The sequence below is a fragment of the Phodopus roborovskii genome, unplaced genomic scaffold, assembly GCF_943737965.1.
Source record: "Phodopus roborovskii unplaced genomic scaffold, PHOROB, whole genome shotgun sequence".
Classification (NCBI taxonomy): Eukaryota; Metazoa; Chordata; class Mammalia; order Rodentia; family Cricetidae; genus Phodopus; species Phodopus roborovskii.
In genome coordinates, this window is record NW_026125397.1 from 10,722,408 (window position 1) to 10,738,304 (window position 15,897).

The 15,897-nt window shown below is 38.3% G+C and overlaps 1 protein-coding gene across 2 annotated transcripts in view; it reads right to left on the reverse strand.

The window, feature by feature from the left end:
* Positions 1-234: 234 nt before the first annotated feature.
* The window catches only part of Rspo3 (R-spondin 3), a 78,683-nt gene continuing 63,020 nt past the window's right edge, over positions 235-15,897 (reverse strand). Inside the window, exons 5-6 of one of the 2 annotated variants that reach the window (XM_051175479.1) lie at positions 1,758-1,927; positions 235-377 (exon numbers count right to left, since the gene is read on the reverse strand). In XM_051175479.1, coding sequence (XP_051031436.1) covers positions 297-377; positions 1,758-1,927 — 251 coding nt within the window. In that variant the 3' untranslated portion in view covers positions 235-296. Of the gene's footprint in view, positions 378-697; positions 1,928-15,897 lie in introns of those variants that run through there. The other variant, XM_051175480.1, reaches the window with a different exon arrangement.

A 15,897-nucleotide genomic window follows, 5' to 3' on the forward strand; every position in this document is an offset into this window, starting at 1 on the left:
TGCAAATGAGAAAAGAAACACCAGAGTAAGAAACAGTAGTAAACTGTTTACAACTTTTATATCTTAGAAGAGGGAAAGTCAAGCAGCCCACAAGAACAACAGAGCCAGCGAAGAAGGGATGGACAGAGACAGACAGGCAGGAGGCAGATTCACTGCAGGGTCTTCAGAAGACAGGGACCTTGAGAGGGCCGCAAGTGTGGTGCACAGAGCAGCTGCACATCCTCCCGCTGCTGCAGAAGGCTAAAGTGGGTCATGAGACAGAGTCTGTGTTGCACACTCAGAGATTCTCCTCCTGTTCAAGACTGGCTGGGTCCTCTGGGAAACATGGCAGGGGCCTTCTGATGGGGGGACTCCACTTCCCAAAAGAGATCCACAGACTGAGAAAAATGGAGAAGAAAAGCTAAATGGTGAAGATGCAGGTGGAATCAACCCTAAGAAACGAAGGAGAGGGGCAGTGACGTCACTTAGTAGGCTCATGTCCCATAATATATTTTTATTAAAGTAAGAAAAATTAATAAATATCCCCTAGCATCACATAAGTAAGTTTCCATTGACTTGGGTAATGGGCCACTGAAGGAGGAGACCCTGAAACTCTCATCTTCTACATTTCTAAGACACAGGTCACCCGTAGAGCGGATTTCTTCTTCCTAGTTCTCAAGTCTCTATCTCTTACCCAATAAAACAAAGTGAAACAAGCTTTAAAAACTATTAACAAATATATTTATTGTGGTGGCTTTCTCCCCTACTAGATACACCTTGTTAGAAAATAGTATGCCTCTTGTTCCTGGTGAACCCTTAACCAGGTAATAAAATCATTTTCCCTTCATTAAGAAAGAAAACACACACTTTTGCAAACATGTCACATTCTCCTCACTCTAGTTCTGTTCTAAGGTCAGAATTTTTCTCCTAATATGTATGGTTTTGCTTTTGGAAGAAAGTTACAGGTACATGTTTACAGACTTATATAAACCGAGGTGTAGCAGACGATCACCCACACCACACAGTGCTAACATAGATTGGAGACCTGTTCCAGGTGATCACAACCCTTCACAGTCTGGAAAGCACAGATGATCGATCTCCAGTTCTATGATTTCTTCTACAGTTTGCCTTACTCCAGTCCCACACAGCATATTTAACACTGTTATGCACACTCAGTTTCTTGCAGAAGCACAGGATGAGGGCAATAGAAGTAACCTTAAAAACACTTGCTTCTTTGATGTTAAACTCTAGGATTCCACATGCCAGGCCTTAATTTTGAGCATTCACTAGATCTTTTGGACAAATCCACCCTGTACTTGGAGCAATGTTTCTCTCCCCTGACCTTTGTTTTGAGGGACACTGCCTCTTTGAAGTTGCAGACTTATCTTTTGCTTCTTAAAGACAATTACTTGAAGAACAATTTCATACAGGGAAAAGATGTTTCTTCTCTGGGTGTCATCATTATATTGAGAATAGCTTATAGCTTATTGATTATTATGTACAGATTTTTCTCATCTTTTAAAAATACACAGAAGCACATAAGATAACCATCTGAAAGTATCCCTTCTTTGAACATTTGGCTCTTTGCTGTTAACTATGCTTGTATGAAGAATATAGCAACTATTCGGAATGTTGTTTAGACAGAGTGGTAACTGATGTGTTGTCCGTTTGTGGTCCTAATGGCTAGAACACCTGTCCTGGGCATCTGGTTGAGATAGCAGCATCACGAGTCTACAATAACCTCACAGGGCCCTCTAATGTACAGTGCTGACTGATACCGATTTCTGTGGTTTCTCTTGGGCTTTTTTCTTCTGCTGCTGCTGTCTGTCTTTGTTTTCCCGCTGCTCTGGAGTCTCTCTGCTGGACTCCAAACCTTTGCTGTCAGAGCTTGTTTCCTTTCTTTCCTCTTTATTGAGTTTTTTTCGTTTTCTCTCTCTTCCCTTTTTTCCTGAAATAAAAGGACAAAGGACATTCATTTAATACATTTTATTCAATTATACTCTCTTTGGTTATTTTAACTTGTTAAAAATAGCAGTTTTTATCTCAAAGCTGCCTATTGTACTCAGAGATAACAAATACATAGTCTTTAAGCATTTCAGAAGCTTTTGTCAAACCAATAGAATTTTTTTGTGACAAATAGCATTAAGAGATCTATTTTACATGACAGTCACTTATGCATACTGAATGGAAAACATTTTAACCACCTGAAAACTATCAAAATGTACATTCATCTGGTTTACAATTAAGGCAGTATTTTATATTAAAATTTACAAATAGCAATTACCTATTTTCTCTGGTGACATTTGCATGTTACCTAAGAGGAGAGAATTGGTTTACATAACAAATATGGAAATAACAGTTCACAATGCATAGCAAGATAATTATGCTTTATTTTTATACCAACTGAACTAATTTCTACCTCAATTTCTCTGTGTGCAGGGTATGCTAAATACAATTTATCAATACTGCCATGGTATAAGCTACAAGGACAGTAGTTTTTGGTTTTAATCAATCGAACAGATATTTGTCATATGTATGCTGTATTTCACGGAGGCTCCTGTCCTTGAACGAAGCGTAGATATAGCTTAGACTTGTACTGTACTGTGAGATAGATTTTAAAGTGAAATCTACATGATTATAAAGGTATTGTTGTGAATAGGCATCCCACACGGAGACAGCACGAACAGTAAATTTTATCCTATTGTAGTAGATAACCATGAAAAATTTTGGTGAGTATTTTTCCAAGACACCATATTGGATACATTGCCTCCTATTTCCTTAAGGACAGGGAATTAACTTTTGTCTGGTGAATTTTTTTTTTTTTTGTATAACATTTGTAACTTTTAAGGACAAGACTGTGGTAAGATACATTAACACATATGTACCAGTAAGACATTATTTGTACACAAATTCATAGTAATTGAAAACTTGGAACCAATTAGTTTTGAATGTGGGACAGATCTTGACCATTTACCCCATACCCATACAAACTTCCAATCAGTCTGCCTACAATGAGGCACTAATGGGTGAAAGTATTTTGGAAAAACTATTTGTGTGAGAGAACCAAAATATTTTTTTGTACTGAAAGAGGCTGAAAATATTGAATTCAGTGGTTTGGCTCCTTTTTTCCCCATGCTCTGGTTACAGAATCGCAGGGAGTGGTGTTATTAATACTTTATATGTATACTAGGCCACTGCAGTCTCTTTGGATTAATGATTTTATGCCACCGACAGATTTGTCATGAGACTGTATTTACAAACGCTCCTAATCACTTCATGCAAACTTGCCTTGTTGAGTTTAACAAAATACACGTTCAATGTTTGAATGCTAGTAGAACCGTTAATAAATTGAGGGCCCAGGGAAGGACAAAGTAAATAGCAAGTTATTTGAGGCATATAGAGTTCAACAAAAACAGTCAACTATTACTTCTAAGTTGAACTAATAACCCACTGATTTGCCAATTTCAGCTTTCTTTTTTACTTTAAGGAATATTGTGGTATTGGCAAGACCTCTATGGACAGATCCCAGGCCTTTCTGTTGGTTTCAGGGTTCACACTACAAATTTTCAGAGCTGACTTAAATAAGGTAACTAAACAACAACAAAAATTGAATAGCAAATTGCCCTTCCTGACTATGTAGCATAACTTTAGCTCCATAAAATTCACAGGCTGAGAGAATGTGAGTTTTCACACACTTAAGTTTCTTCTTAGGAGGTGTTTGCAAGCATTGAACGACATAGTAGTTCTAGATGGAGGGGCACCTGGAGGGCATTAGAGTTCAGTTAAAAAAAAAAAAAGTCAACAAAAATCATTCCAAAGTTCTACAGGAATCACTGACCTCAAATGAAATGCTATTTTTATGGAAATTACCCAGAAGTTCAGTGTTTGACATTGTACTCTTAATGATTATCCGACACGTTACAGCTGTGATCCTGGCATAATGTTTCAGAAACGTAAGGCATGTCTTGTTTCTTCCTCAGTCATGGCTTGATTTATATGTTGGATTTTTTTTGGGGGGGCACTTGTGACAACAAATTCAACTTCCAAAGTATTTCTGCTTATTAGCAAACTGATAATATTATTTCCTAAGACAGGCAGAAACACTTTTGGAATCATCCTGAAGTTCAGTATTATGGCTTTATTATCCAGGACACAACTAATGACTCTGGGCGGTGGGTGAAAAGGGAGGCTCTGCTACAGCTTCAGGAAACCAGCACGTTGTGCATGTTTGCTGCCCAGTGCAGGGTTATTGCACAAGAGAAAAAAAATGGCATTACTCTTTTTTGCACAGGCCATGTGTTAGCAGTTGGAAATATTCACTACTTTTCTGCATAAATAATGTATTTTACTCTTATCCAAGAAATGAAATAGAAATGCCCAGAGTGACTGCAGTCCATTAAAAATCACGTGCAATCTGGGATAATTTTGTAAGGTTTTCATTAAAGGGACTTCTCTTTCCATTGTAGTGACTTGCTGAGCTTTCATTGATGTGGTTAATAGTTATTTTGTGACTCTTTTGCAATTTTGCAAACTAAGCATTCCAATTAAAACAATCTGGTGTGTGTGTGTGTGTGTGTGTGTGTGTGTGTGTGTGTGTGTGTGTTTGCCCTTCACTGACTATGCATGTGTGTGGCACTTGTGACCATGTGTAGGTGTGCCTGAACTCTATTGTGAAGTGGTCTAATGGTTAAAAGGACATGCATTTTCCCACAGTGTTGTAGCTATAAGGAGGAGGTTTGAGTAGAAATCATCAAAGAGAAATTGCTATGAGTAGTTAAGTACAATCTGAGCCTGCTAAGGTTTGAATGTCCTCCCTTTAAAACTCATGGTAAAATTTAATTGCCACAGTAACCATAGTTTCAAAGGGACCTTGTAAGGGTGACTGCATTGCGAGAATGCTGCCCTCATAAATAGATTAGTGTTGCGATCACGGCAATGGGTGATTGCAGGAATGGATTACTGATAACAGGGAGCTGGGCTCCATTTCTTCTTGCTTCCTCACACAAACTGACCAACATTTCTGCCAGAGAGACCTTGTGAGACATCAGAGTGGCATTCTTAGACTTCTGACCTCCAGATCCATGAGATAAGAAAGCTTCTATTGTTTATAACATAACCTTTGAGAGCCTTTTAGAAAAACAAAAATAGACCAGGATGGTCCTTCCAGAGAGTCATTTTCTCTGAAGTTTCAGAATACCATCCTTAGGGTCAGAAACCTCTGTTCAGATTCTAAGTATAATTCAAGTAGTTGCATAAACTTTTGTAAGTTTCTGATAAGCCTCAGGGTTAACTGATACTTCAAGTACAAATAATCCTCTCTCTTTACTAAACTTTTCAAGGTTAAATAAGATGCTTGTAGAAAATTTACCATGGTACCTGATATGTTAGTCATATGAAAAAAGCTAATGTAGTGATTATATAGCATGGATATGTTGTAATTCTTCACTCCATGACAAAGGTATGTATTTTTTGCCTGAGTATGAGCATGCAATATGGAAAATAGTATGGTAACTGTGGCCACAAGCCTATACTGTGATGGAGGCAACCTCAAGATCTTACAGGGAACACACAGGAAGTACTAGACTCGGCTAATAGAGACATAATGCAATTCATCAGATAATGCGTAAGATAAACCTAAAAGAATGACAAAGTTTGTGAGGCTGGTGAAGGAAGAGGGCAGGATAGCAGTGAATGATAAGTCAACTGGTGATGGCGTTCAAGGACATGGTGACCTGGGACATGGAAAGTACACTTCCTCGGTTTGGCCAGAGTATATATATAGGAAATTACTGAGAAGCACTGCATTCCATTCCCATGTTCAGAACTTGTTCTGAAGCATCAGTGGTACTAAAAACTCTGGAAGGGCTAAGATCAGAATCCTAGCACATAGCAGAGCTTTGATGTTTGGGTGAAAAGTAAAAAAAAAAAAAAAAAACTTTATGTGACATTTCATTTTCCAGAAACTTGTAATATGTAACAAACTCATAAAGGGAGTGCCGGTAGAAGCCACACATGATTTAAGGACTCAATACAAATTAGCATCACATATGTGAACATATAATAGATAGGATTGAGATAGTAAAATTATTTTCTACTGATGAAAAAGCACAGCTCTTTGCATAAGTATTGTCTAGAACCTTCTACAGAGAAGGTTGGAAACTTAGATGACTTTAAAAAATGCAAGTTCCTATACCCCATGTCTAGAGACTATTACTTAGTAGTTTTTATAAAGTTTCCAGGTTCCCTTAGTTAGCAGCATCAGCTTTACTGTTTTTTTTCTTCTCCTTTCCTTTCCTTTTTTTCTCTTTGTGAGCATTTTCTTTTATTCCCAGTTGTTTGCCTGAAATAGAGTGACATTTCTTCTCCACTCCCTTTGTTCCCCAGCCCCTCCCAGCTTCCACACCTCAAATCCCTCCCAATTCTTTCTGCCAGTCTCCAATTGACACTCACAGCATTTTTCTTTATTGTTGTTTACATACATTGCATATAAACTATTATGTGTGCATGCACAAATACTTATAAATGCAACCTCCTGAGTTTATCCTGATATCTGACAAAACTAAGAACTGCATTTGTAGAGACATAGAGTACCCGATTTCCTTAAACATATACAATCAAAATTTAGTTCAAGTCACATGGTTACTAATGGCTTATTTTTCATAATGGATGTAAAATCGTCATTGACTTTATTTTTCATAATGGATGTAAAATCGTCATTGACTTGCTCATCCTAGTAATTTGTAAGGAAAGTTTTAAAAATAGATACATTTAGAATAGGAACAGAGGTGGGAAATGAAAATTATTCACAAATAATTTTTAAAAACATGTAAAAATCCAGCTAAAACAAAAAGGAATGCACTTAAAACTGAGAGCAGAAAATATCTTGAATTATTTTCTTTTTGTACATTTTATATCATAAATTAAAATTCCATGTGAAAATGCATTCCATACTCTTTTGAAACACAATGGGAATATGATTTAGAGATATTTGTCCTGAAATCATGACAGTTACTTGGATTATCTTTTCTTCCTTCCTTCCTTTCTCTTTCCTTTCTTTCTTTCTTCCTTCCTTCCTTCCTTCCTTCCTTCCTTCCTTCCTTCCTTCCTTCCTTCCTTCCTTTCTTTCTTTCTTTCTTTCTTTCTTTCTTTCTTTCCTTTCCTTATTTTGTGAAGTTCTTACAATTGCCAGTAGGGGGAGCTAAGAAACTTTAAGTAGTTCCTTGTTTTAAGAAAAACTTAGACTAAAAATTTAACAAAAATCTAAAAGTGTACTCCCCATTCTAGACTGAGGGGTAAACATTACCAATTGTATGACCCAATCAACTAGTGAACTGTCCCTCCAAAAAAGATAAGATTTACCACTAGGCCTGTAGTTATAAAATGAAATTGTATCTGAAGCCCGTGGCTTTATGTCTTAAAAAGAGTTCATCTGATTTGTGAATCTAAATTTGGCTGTGTTTTTATGTGCAAAGGATAAAAAACCCCAAAAAACTTTACTTAGTTTCAGCTAATGAGTCAGTGGAGAATAGTTGCACGGGAGGGGTCTGCAACAGTACAAGTATTTTTATGCAGCAATAATGATCTGTTGTGTAGATACATACTTAAAAGGCCTTTGACCTGTGGGCTGTATAAACACAGGACAGCTTGACCTGGTGGTGAACAACACAGCTGAAAGCCATCAAGGCCAAATGTCCCTCTCAGCTATATGATTACCCAGTAGAGCTGACTTGAGAAACATACTCAAACCTCTTGCCCCTTTTAGCTTGTTTGTTTTTTTACTAAAATAGATACACTTATTGCCTCTGCTGCAATTTTAAGAAATACAGTAAAAACAATCAGAGACTTGACATCTTTTATAGACAAACAGGCGAACATTTGATTCCCTCAAACTCGGAAGTTAAACCTATCCAAGTTATGTATTCTGTCAGTTCATAGACAAGTCAGTCCTGTTGCTTTTCTAGTTGACTTCCAGGACACTTTTGATTAATTCGCCAGAGAAAGTTAACTAGACATACTGCTATGTCCTGTACTGCATTCTGTGATTTAGGGATAGTCTTCTGGAGTCTCCTTTGCAGTGACGGCTCTGATCAGTTACAACTTAACACTATGTTTTCCACACAACTGGAAAAGCAAATGTCAAGAGGTGCTATCTATTCACATAGAAAAGGATATTGTGTTCTTTTAGGAATTCAGGAAGAAGAAAATGCTAAAGGTAAGGATTGCACATAGACTTTAGAGGTGGAAGCCGCTAATCTCAAGCTTCCTAACACAGCTCCCAGGGTCTTTGTCCTCTATGACTTGTCCCTTCTCACTCCCTCACCCACTTGGCTGGCCTCACACTTGTCTTCCTGCTCATCCTGTACCCCCCTCCCCCACATCCCAATAATTTCTTCTGATCTCATATACTCGAGCCTTAGCTCAGATCAATGTTTAAGTCTCTGGCCTCAGGATATGTTCAGGGTTTTCTAAACTTTCCTTAGGCTCGGCTACTTTGCTTATATTACTTCTGTAGGTGCCCTCAGCTCCCAGTGAGGACCCCAGCAGCAATCAAGATGCAGAGGCTAGGAGCAGGTCTGGGGTGCAAGCCTGTAATGCCATTTACTCAGGAGGCTGAGGAAGGAGGATCTCAAGTTTAAGGTCAGCCTGGGCAATTTAGGAGTTCAGGTTCTCTGCAAGAGTAAGTCTCTTAACCAGCGAGCATCTTTCCAACACCTTCGAGAAAGTCTATTAAGAAATTCCCCACCTTTCTCTTGTTTAGGCTCATTATCCACCAAGGAGTCAGAATCTGAAATTTGAATTATTTTTTGTTTTGTTTTGTTTTTTGAGACATTAGAAGCTATCCTGTAAACCAGGCTGGCCTGGAACTCATGGAGATCTGCCTGCCTCTGCCCCCGGAGTGTTAGGAATAAAGGTGGGTGCCACCACTGCCCATAGAATCTGAAATTTGAATTTGGTTCATGTCCTGACAAAGTTTTCTATGACCATAAACATGGGATTATATCAACAGCACCTCATGATCTCATTTGCCATGAACTCTAGCCTGTACTCTGTTTGCATATGCCCTAAAGAAACTCTTCATGGCACTGGATATTATCTAGTAGGGTGTCTTCTTGTTATAAGTCATCGAATAAGTTAATAGTAAAAGCTGGAGAAGGCACCCAAAGATTTTTAAAAACAGAATTGCCTGTAACAATTAAAATGTACTCATTAAAAAAGTGTACTCATAAAAAAGTGAACCTTACTTATAAGATTTTAAAACAGAGTAGAGCATGAAACGTTTTATTAGATATTTTCAATGTAATGTTATCATTATGGGCTTATTTTTCTTAAGCCAACTACTATCATTTGGCTAAATATTCAGTTATAGCTAGCAATTTCAGTGTACTCAGTGTAAGAATTCTTACTTTTGATCTATTTTCCAACACATTAGGTCAGATTACAAAACTCTTGGACAGTGAATCAAACACATCAATTTACATGTTGAAATGGTAATTGGTACATGTATGAGTAGCACACTTTGAATTGGATGTAGAGTCTTAAACAGTTTTATCTACAGGATAAACATATAAATTAATTATGACAATCACTTGATATCAAAGTTATGTTTAAATTCATTCTAATTTAGTTCATTAAAGACTACAAATTCATTAGTCATAAAACTCACAGCTACCTTATGAAAGGTACATTATAGTTTACCGAATGTTATTCTGTATAGAATATTTTGGTTGTTTTATATACCAGCTATAAATTTTTATACACTGTTTATAAATTAAAATAAAAGGAATCCAGAAATTTAGAGAAGTTTTTATTGCTTGAGAATGTATTCTGATCAAGTATGCTTTCAATTCCCTCCCTTTCAATCCTACTCCTATCACCTCCCCCTGGACTATTCCCTCCCAATCTTACTGATTCTTATTTAGAAACGTATTTAGTCCATTTAGTGCTTCCAGTATGTGCATGGGTATAGAGTCATCTATTGCAGCATTGGTAGCCTCTCAGGAGCAAAATTCCTGACCCCCCCCCCAAGAAAAAACTGATATTCCCTGCCCCAGAAGCCACAAATTACTAATAATGCCCCAGCTAGGGGTGGAATTTTGTGACTTCTTCCCTCATCCATGATGAGATTTGTCTGGCTTGATCTTGTGCACAAATGTCTTACACATGCTGTCACAGTCACCGTGAGTCATGTGTGTGACTGCCCCCATTCCTGTCTCTGACCCTTCCATTATTTCCCACTCCCTTATGGGACAATTCCGGAGCCTGGGAAGGAGGATGTGTGACACAGATGTCCCTTTTAGGACTGAATACTCTGTGGGGCCACTCGCTCTTTGCGCCTCGACCAGTTGTGTTCACTGTCTCTGTGTTAATCGCCATCTACCTCAAAAAGAAGCGTCTCTGATGAAGGCTGAGAGATGCACAGATCTCTGGGTGTAGCAACGAGCCGTCCGGAGTTGAACTGATGCTGTCTTCATTTAGCAGAACAATAGTAATAAGTTCTCTTGAAGGACCCATGACCCACCTAACCATGAGCTGCACCTTTATTTGTGGTGTCAGGAGTTAGCTCCGTCTTGTTAAACAGGCCTTAAATTCAGCCAGAAAGTTGCTGATTACCCTCATAACATTTGTGGTATTGCCACCATCACACCAGTGGGCAGCGGCTGAGTTCTAATATTTCAGAACATAAAATTGTATTTGGCAATGTTGTTATGTCTTAACTAAAGATTTTCAAGTTGTACCTAATCTTCTCAAAACCTTAATGAATGTCTCCCAAATGAATTTATGGGCTCATATCTTTTACATGTGTATGAGAGAGAGAGAGAGAGAGAGAGAGAGAGAGAGAGAGAGAGAGAGAGAGAGAGAGAGAACGAACAATGTATGTGAGAAGACGAGAGGGGACATCAGGTGTTCTGTAATATCACTCTCCACCTTATTTCCCTTGGCAGGGTCTCTCACTGAACCTAGAGTTAGACCGACAGCCAGCAAGTTCTAGAAATCCCCATCTATGGCCACGGGAGCTGTTGGCTAAAAGGTGGGTATATGCCACACCCAGCTTTTGAAGTGAGTGCTGGGAACTTGAAATCAGATTTCCATGCGTGTGCAGTAAGTATTCTAAGCAACTGAGATGTCTTCGCAAACCACCATCTTTTTGCTTTTGTAATGTATACACTCTATGTAGTCTACCTTCTCACTACCCACCCCAGTTTGCCTCTTTGCTCATTTAGAATATAGCTGGAGAATGTCTGTAAACTTATGCAATGTTTATGTGAAATATAGTTGCCCTCAGTATAAGAAAAGGATGGGAGATAGGGCCCCAAATGGATAGAAACCCTCATGGAGACTCCAGTCTCTTACATAAAATGATATAGAATTTATATATAGCCTTCTGGTGGTATCTTGCTTGTACAAGTAAAGCCTGTCTGAGGGTCAGAGAATGAAGCTTGCCACTAGTTAATCACAGAGGTCTGGAGGTCTGCACAGAGATACAAAAAGTGAGGTAGCTGGGCAGAAACAGGACATATGCAGTGAGAAAAAGGAAAGTTCCCTCTTGTCTGCTGAGATGCCAAGGAGGTAAGGGTTGCTCCTTCTCTCTGATCTCTCAGAATTTCCCTCTGTATCTTACTCTGACTTTTTATTATCTAGACCAATTAAGAACTCCATTTATATAACCTATAAAATCTTCTCATATACTTCAAATCATCGTGACACTATTGATTATATCTAATACAATATCCTGGCATGTAACTAAGTTATTATGCTTATTTGTTTAAAGAATAATGACAAGACTCAAAGTGTGCATGTGTGAGGCATTTTGATCTGAAGTTAGTTGAATTCTCAAAGGCACAACTGTGGTTTGGAGAGATGATGTAATTTTTTTCAAATAACTTCAGCAAGTTTTGTCAGTAATTGAAACAATGAAAAGACTCATAGAAACCTCCATCATGCAGATCCTGAATTTAAAGACCATAAGTCATATCAAGTGTACATTTTCCTATAAAAGTGTGATGATCATCATATATATTTATCTGTCAGAGCATCTATCCAGCAACTCCATTAAGTTTGGAAACATTCCTTAATCTTTAGTTTCTGACTATAATTAATACTTGTAAATTTATTTCATACTCTTCCTCATGAATTAGTTGGTTTAATTACGTGCCAATTTAAAATGACCCTCTCACTAAGCAATAGGAAGGCTCACTGTCATGTCTATAGTGCAATCTGCTCCAAAAGCTTACATTTCCAAAAGAAGCTTTCTTTGTCAATCTTTATTTTCTTGGTCCATATCTTTTGTGAATCGAGTCATGCTTTCCCAGTTCCAGCTGAGGGACTAGATGCTAGATGTACAGACAGGTAAGGGGGTAGGGGCCACAGACAAGTCATAAAGATGGCATCCTTCTGTCTTCTATACCAAGGACAAAAGACAAAACGTAGGCTTCCTTCCTTCCATTCTGGTGGGCCTTTTTCCGTCTGGTCTGCCGAGACAGGCCCTGGGCATTGGCTGTGAGCTACTCAGCTCACCTTCACTTTCTAAGCCGACCAATCTAAAACGAGGATATTCAGGCAGCCCGCCAAACTCCTCAATCCCTGGTTGGGGGGGAGGAGTGGATTTCAGAAACTGAAGTCTCTTTCCATTTTGGAGAGAGCCTTCTTTCTGTGTGCGTTTCTCCGAGTGCACACTTCTTCACTCTTGATAAAATTTGTTACTAGTTATTGCCTGCTGTGTCTGAGATATTCCTTGCCTTTCAAATCTTTAATTGGTGTAGTAAATGAACCTGATCCAGGCTCCTTAGATGGTAACACAGTATGTATTGCCTTATCTAATTCATTTTTAAAGAAAACAGAAACCCATCGTTTTATTAACATATTTTGCACTTGTATAGGTAATATGTGTATATGTTTCAATGTGTGGGTATGTTAATGTGTGTGTGTGTATACATGTGGATTGCCTAAAGTCTTCCTCTGTTAATCTCCATTCTGTTTGTTGCAGCAGGGTCTCTAGCCAAGGGATTACAGGTGGGTAACCATCCTGTCTGATCTTTATGTGGGTTCTTGGACACTTAACTCTGGTCCTCACACTCACATGGCAAGTGCTTTATCCGAGGAGATATCTCCCCAGCCCTGTGCCAGAATTTGACTCAAAGTATTTATACTTTCTAACAAAAATACATTTGGTTTTCTCCATTTTTCTTCAGCTACACACATACGTTGACCCATGTGTGGGAGAGATGTCCGCACACCTCTTCATGATAACTGCGCAGCTGAACCTTTTGTAGTTATTGTTTGGAAAGGAAATCTCTTAAGCCAAGGGCACTGTCTTCATCTTTGATGTAATATAGCTTTCTAATTAGCAGGAGAGGCCTTCGTTCCCAAAGGCTGAACAGAATGCTACTTGGGAAATTTACTCCAGCTGAGTAAATTGAAGAACTGAAAGAATTCCAAAGAAAGAATATTCTCTTGGCATTTATAATTTGATTTTCATTTGGATAAATTTCTACTTGCTCCAAGAATTTGTCTTCGAATTTTGTTCCTCAGAGACAGAGAACGAAGTGTTGATAGCTATGTTTCACCCCACTCCACTCCCCCCCCCCCCCGTACTGTCTGCCCCTGTGGATTGACAGGACTGGACGCCTCGCCCTTGCTGACAGTCTTACATGATTGGTTTACCCAAAAACTCGATATTGTTCTCCCCTCTGGAATCCTCTACTACAGCCTACTCTGTCTTTTCTTTGAAGTTTTTACTGTCCTGAGGGGTGAGGGGTGGGGGTTTACACTTATCTAGAGTCCCTTCACAGGGGAAATAAAGCAACTTGTAAGCCTGCACTTTGTGACATTTTTGCTAAACATTATAGCCTTCTTTGGCTGCCAGTTAATACTTCCAGCTACTTATTGACTACATAAAGTCAATTTTAAAATGGAGCCTTGAATATTAAGTTCCTTTTTGCTTTGATTCACTATTGTCTTTGTCCTTTGTCTTTGCTACATACTATTTCGATTTCAAACTCTTTTCATAACTGGTTTGAGGAACACAGAGGAGGTGAGGTTGTATTGCAATAGTAGGGGCATGGTTGACATACCTAAGGTCTTGAGTTCAGTTCCTAACACCATGAAAACATAAGCAAAAATGCTCATAGAAACTTTACAGTGTTCTAGTTTCACACTTTTTGTGTTCGTTTGTTTTTCAAGACAGTCTCTGTATTGTTTTGGAGCCTGTCCTGGAACACGCTCTGTAGTCCAGGCTGGCTTTGAACTCACAGGGATCTACCTGACTCTGCCTCCTGAGTGCTGGGGAAAAAGGTGTGCACCACCAACACCCAGTCTTCTAGTTTCATTCTTATCGCTGTGATGAAACCCCTTATCAAAGAAGTAACTTAGGTTAGAAAGGTTTATTTGACTCATAACTCCTGAGTGCAGCCATCACTGCAGGGAGTCAGGATACGATGACTGAGATCGTTGGTCAGATAATATCCACAGCCAAGAACAGAGAGAAATAACAGCATGTATGCTCGCTTGCTCATTCTCTTGTATTTGGCTTAGTGTCTGGTTTCGTATATAGTTCAGGTACTCTAGTCCCCCATCCTTCCTGCCCCGTATCCCATCTAGCCAAAGGATTAGAACTGAAAACAATGGGCTATATCTTACCCCATCACTTAAGTGTTAAGACAATTCCCCACAGACATGCCACAGGTCAGCCCAAATGCAGACAATCCCTCATTGAGTCCCCTTCCCATGCTAGGCTGTGTCAAATTGACAATGAAAGCTAATCATCACACTCAGTACTTACTATGTTAAATTTGTGATTAATTGGATTTACTCATAATATAAATCAGAACCAAAGGACAGAGTTCACCTATAGCAAAAAGTGCGAATTGTTTTTCCCACTATGTGTAACAGGGAAAACAGAAAAATGCTTTCCATATGCACTGTCCTAGCCAGCAAGATAGCTCTTTGCAATTGTTTCAATAATGGTTACACAGTGATTTAATTTCCTTAATATATTTTAGCTGGTGGATGCTCAATGATTTAGAAATATTAGTCAGATTTGACTGCATATTATTTATAGCTTCTCACCATTCTCTGTCTATCACTGTACTGATGTGTGTTGTGGGAGGTGGTGAGGGCTGGCAGAGCAGACACATGTGTATCAAATGTGCTAGATTGTTTTTGTCTGTATGTATGCATATATTTATTTATAGGTCCTTTCCAACCACAGATGGAAAAGTTCTAATTTTTTTTGGTGGATTTAAAAATATAAATTCCAAGACAGCTGGATTTTCATTTTAATCTTTGATAATTCTAAATGGAAATGTCTTCTTTGAAAGGCTGTTTCAAGAATTTGAGTCTTCAAGAGATTTCTGTTTTATTATATCTTTTCATTTTTTCTTTCTTTTCCCAAAATAGAGTTTCTAGCCCAGCTGGACTTCTAACATCCTACATAGTTATGGCAGTGAATTTCTGATCTTCCTGCCTCTACTGGCAGAGCTGAAACTACAGGTATATGCTGTCATACTCAGGTCATGTAGTAGATAGTACGCAAATACACTATTAACTAGATTGTATCCCAGACTTTCTTTTTATTAACAAGCATATGTTCTATATATTGAATTAACATGTATCTTGCCTTGTTTTTTCTTCATAAAACACTGTTGGAAGAACAAAATATGGTTTTGTAATAAATACCTGATTAAAGCAAAATATTGCCAATTATTGTCAAAGGATTGCTTTCATGGGGGTGGGACTCAAACTTCTCTATATGCTTTGTCTTTCAATAATGATATAATTTTTTTGCTATTACTTTGCTCCTGGATCATGTGTTTTATTTAATTAATTAGATTTACTATGTATAATGGAATATATAACTAATTACAACTGTTCTTCTTTTGCAACTTATCTAAGTGATATTAACTTTTGTTTCTATTTCTT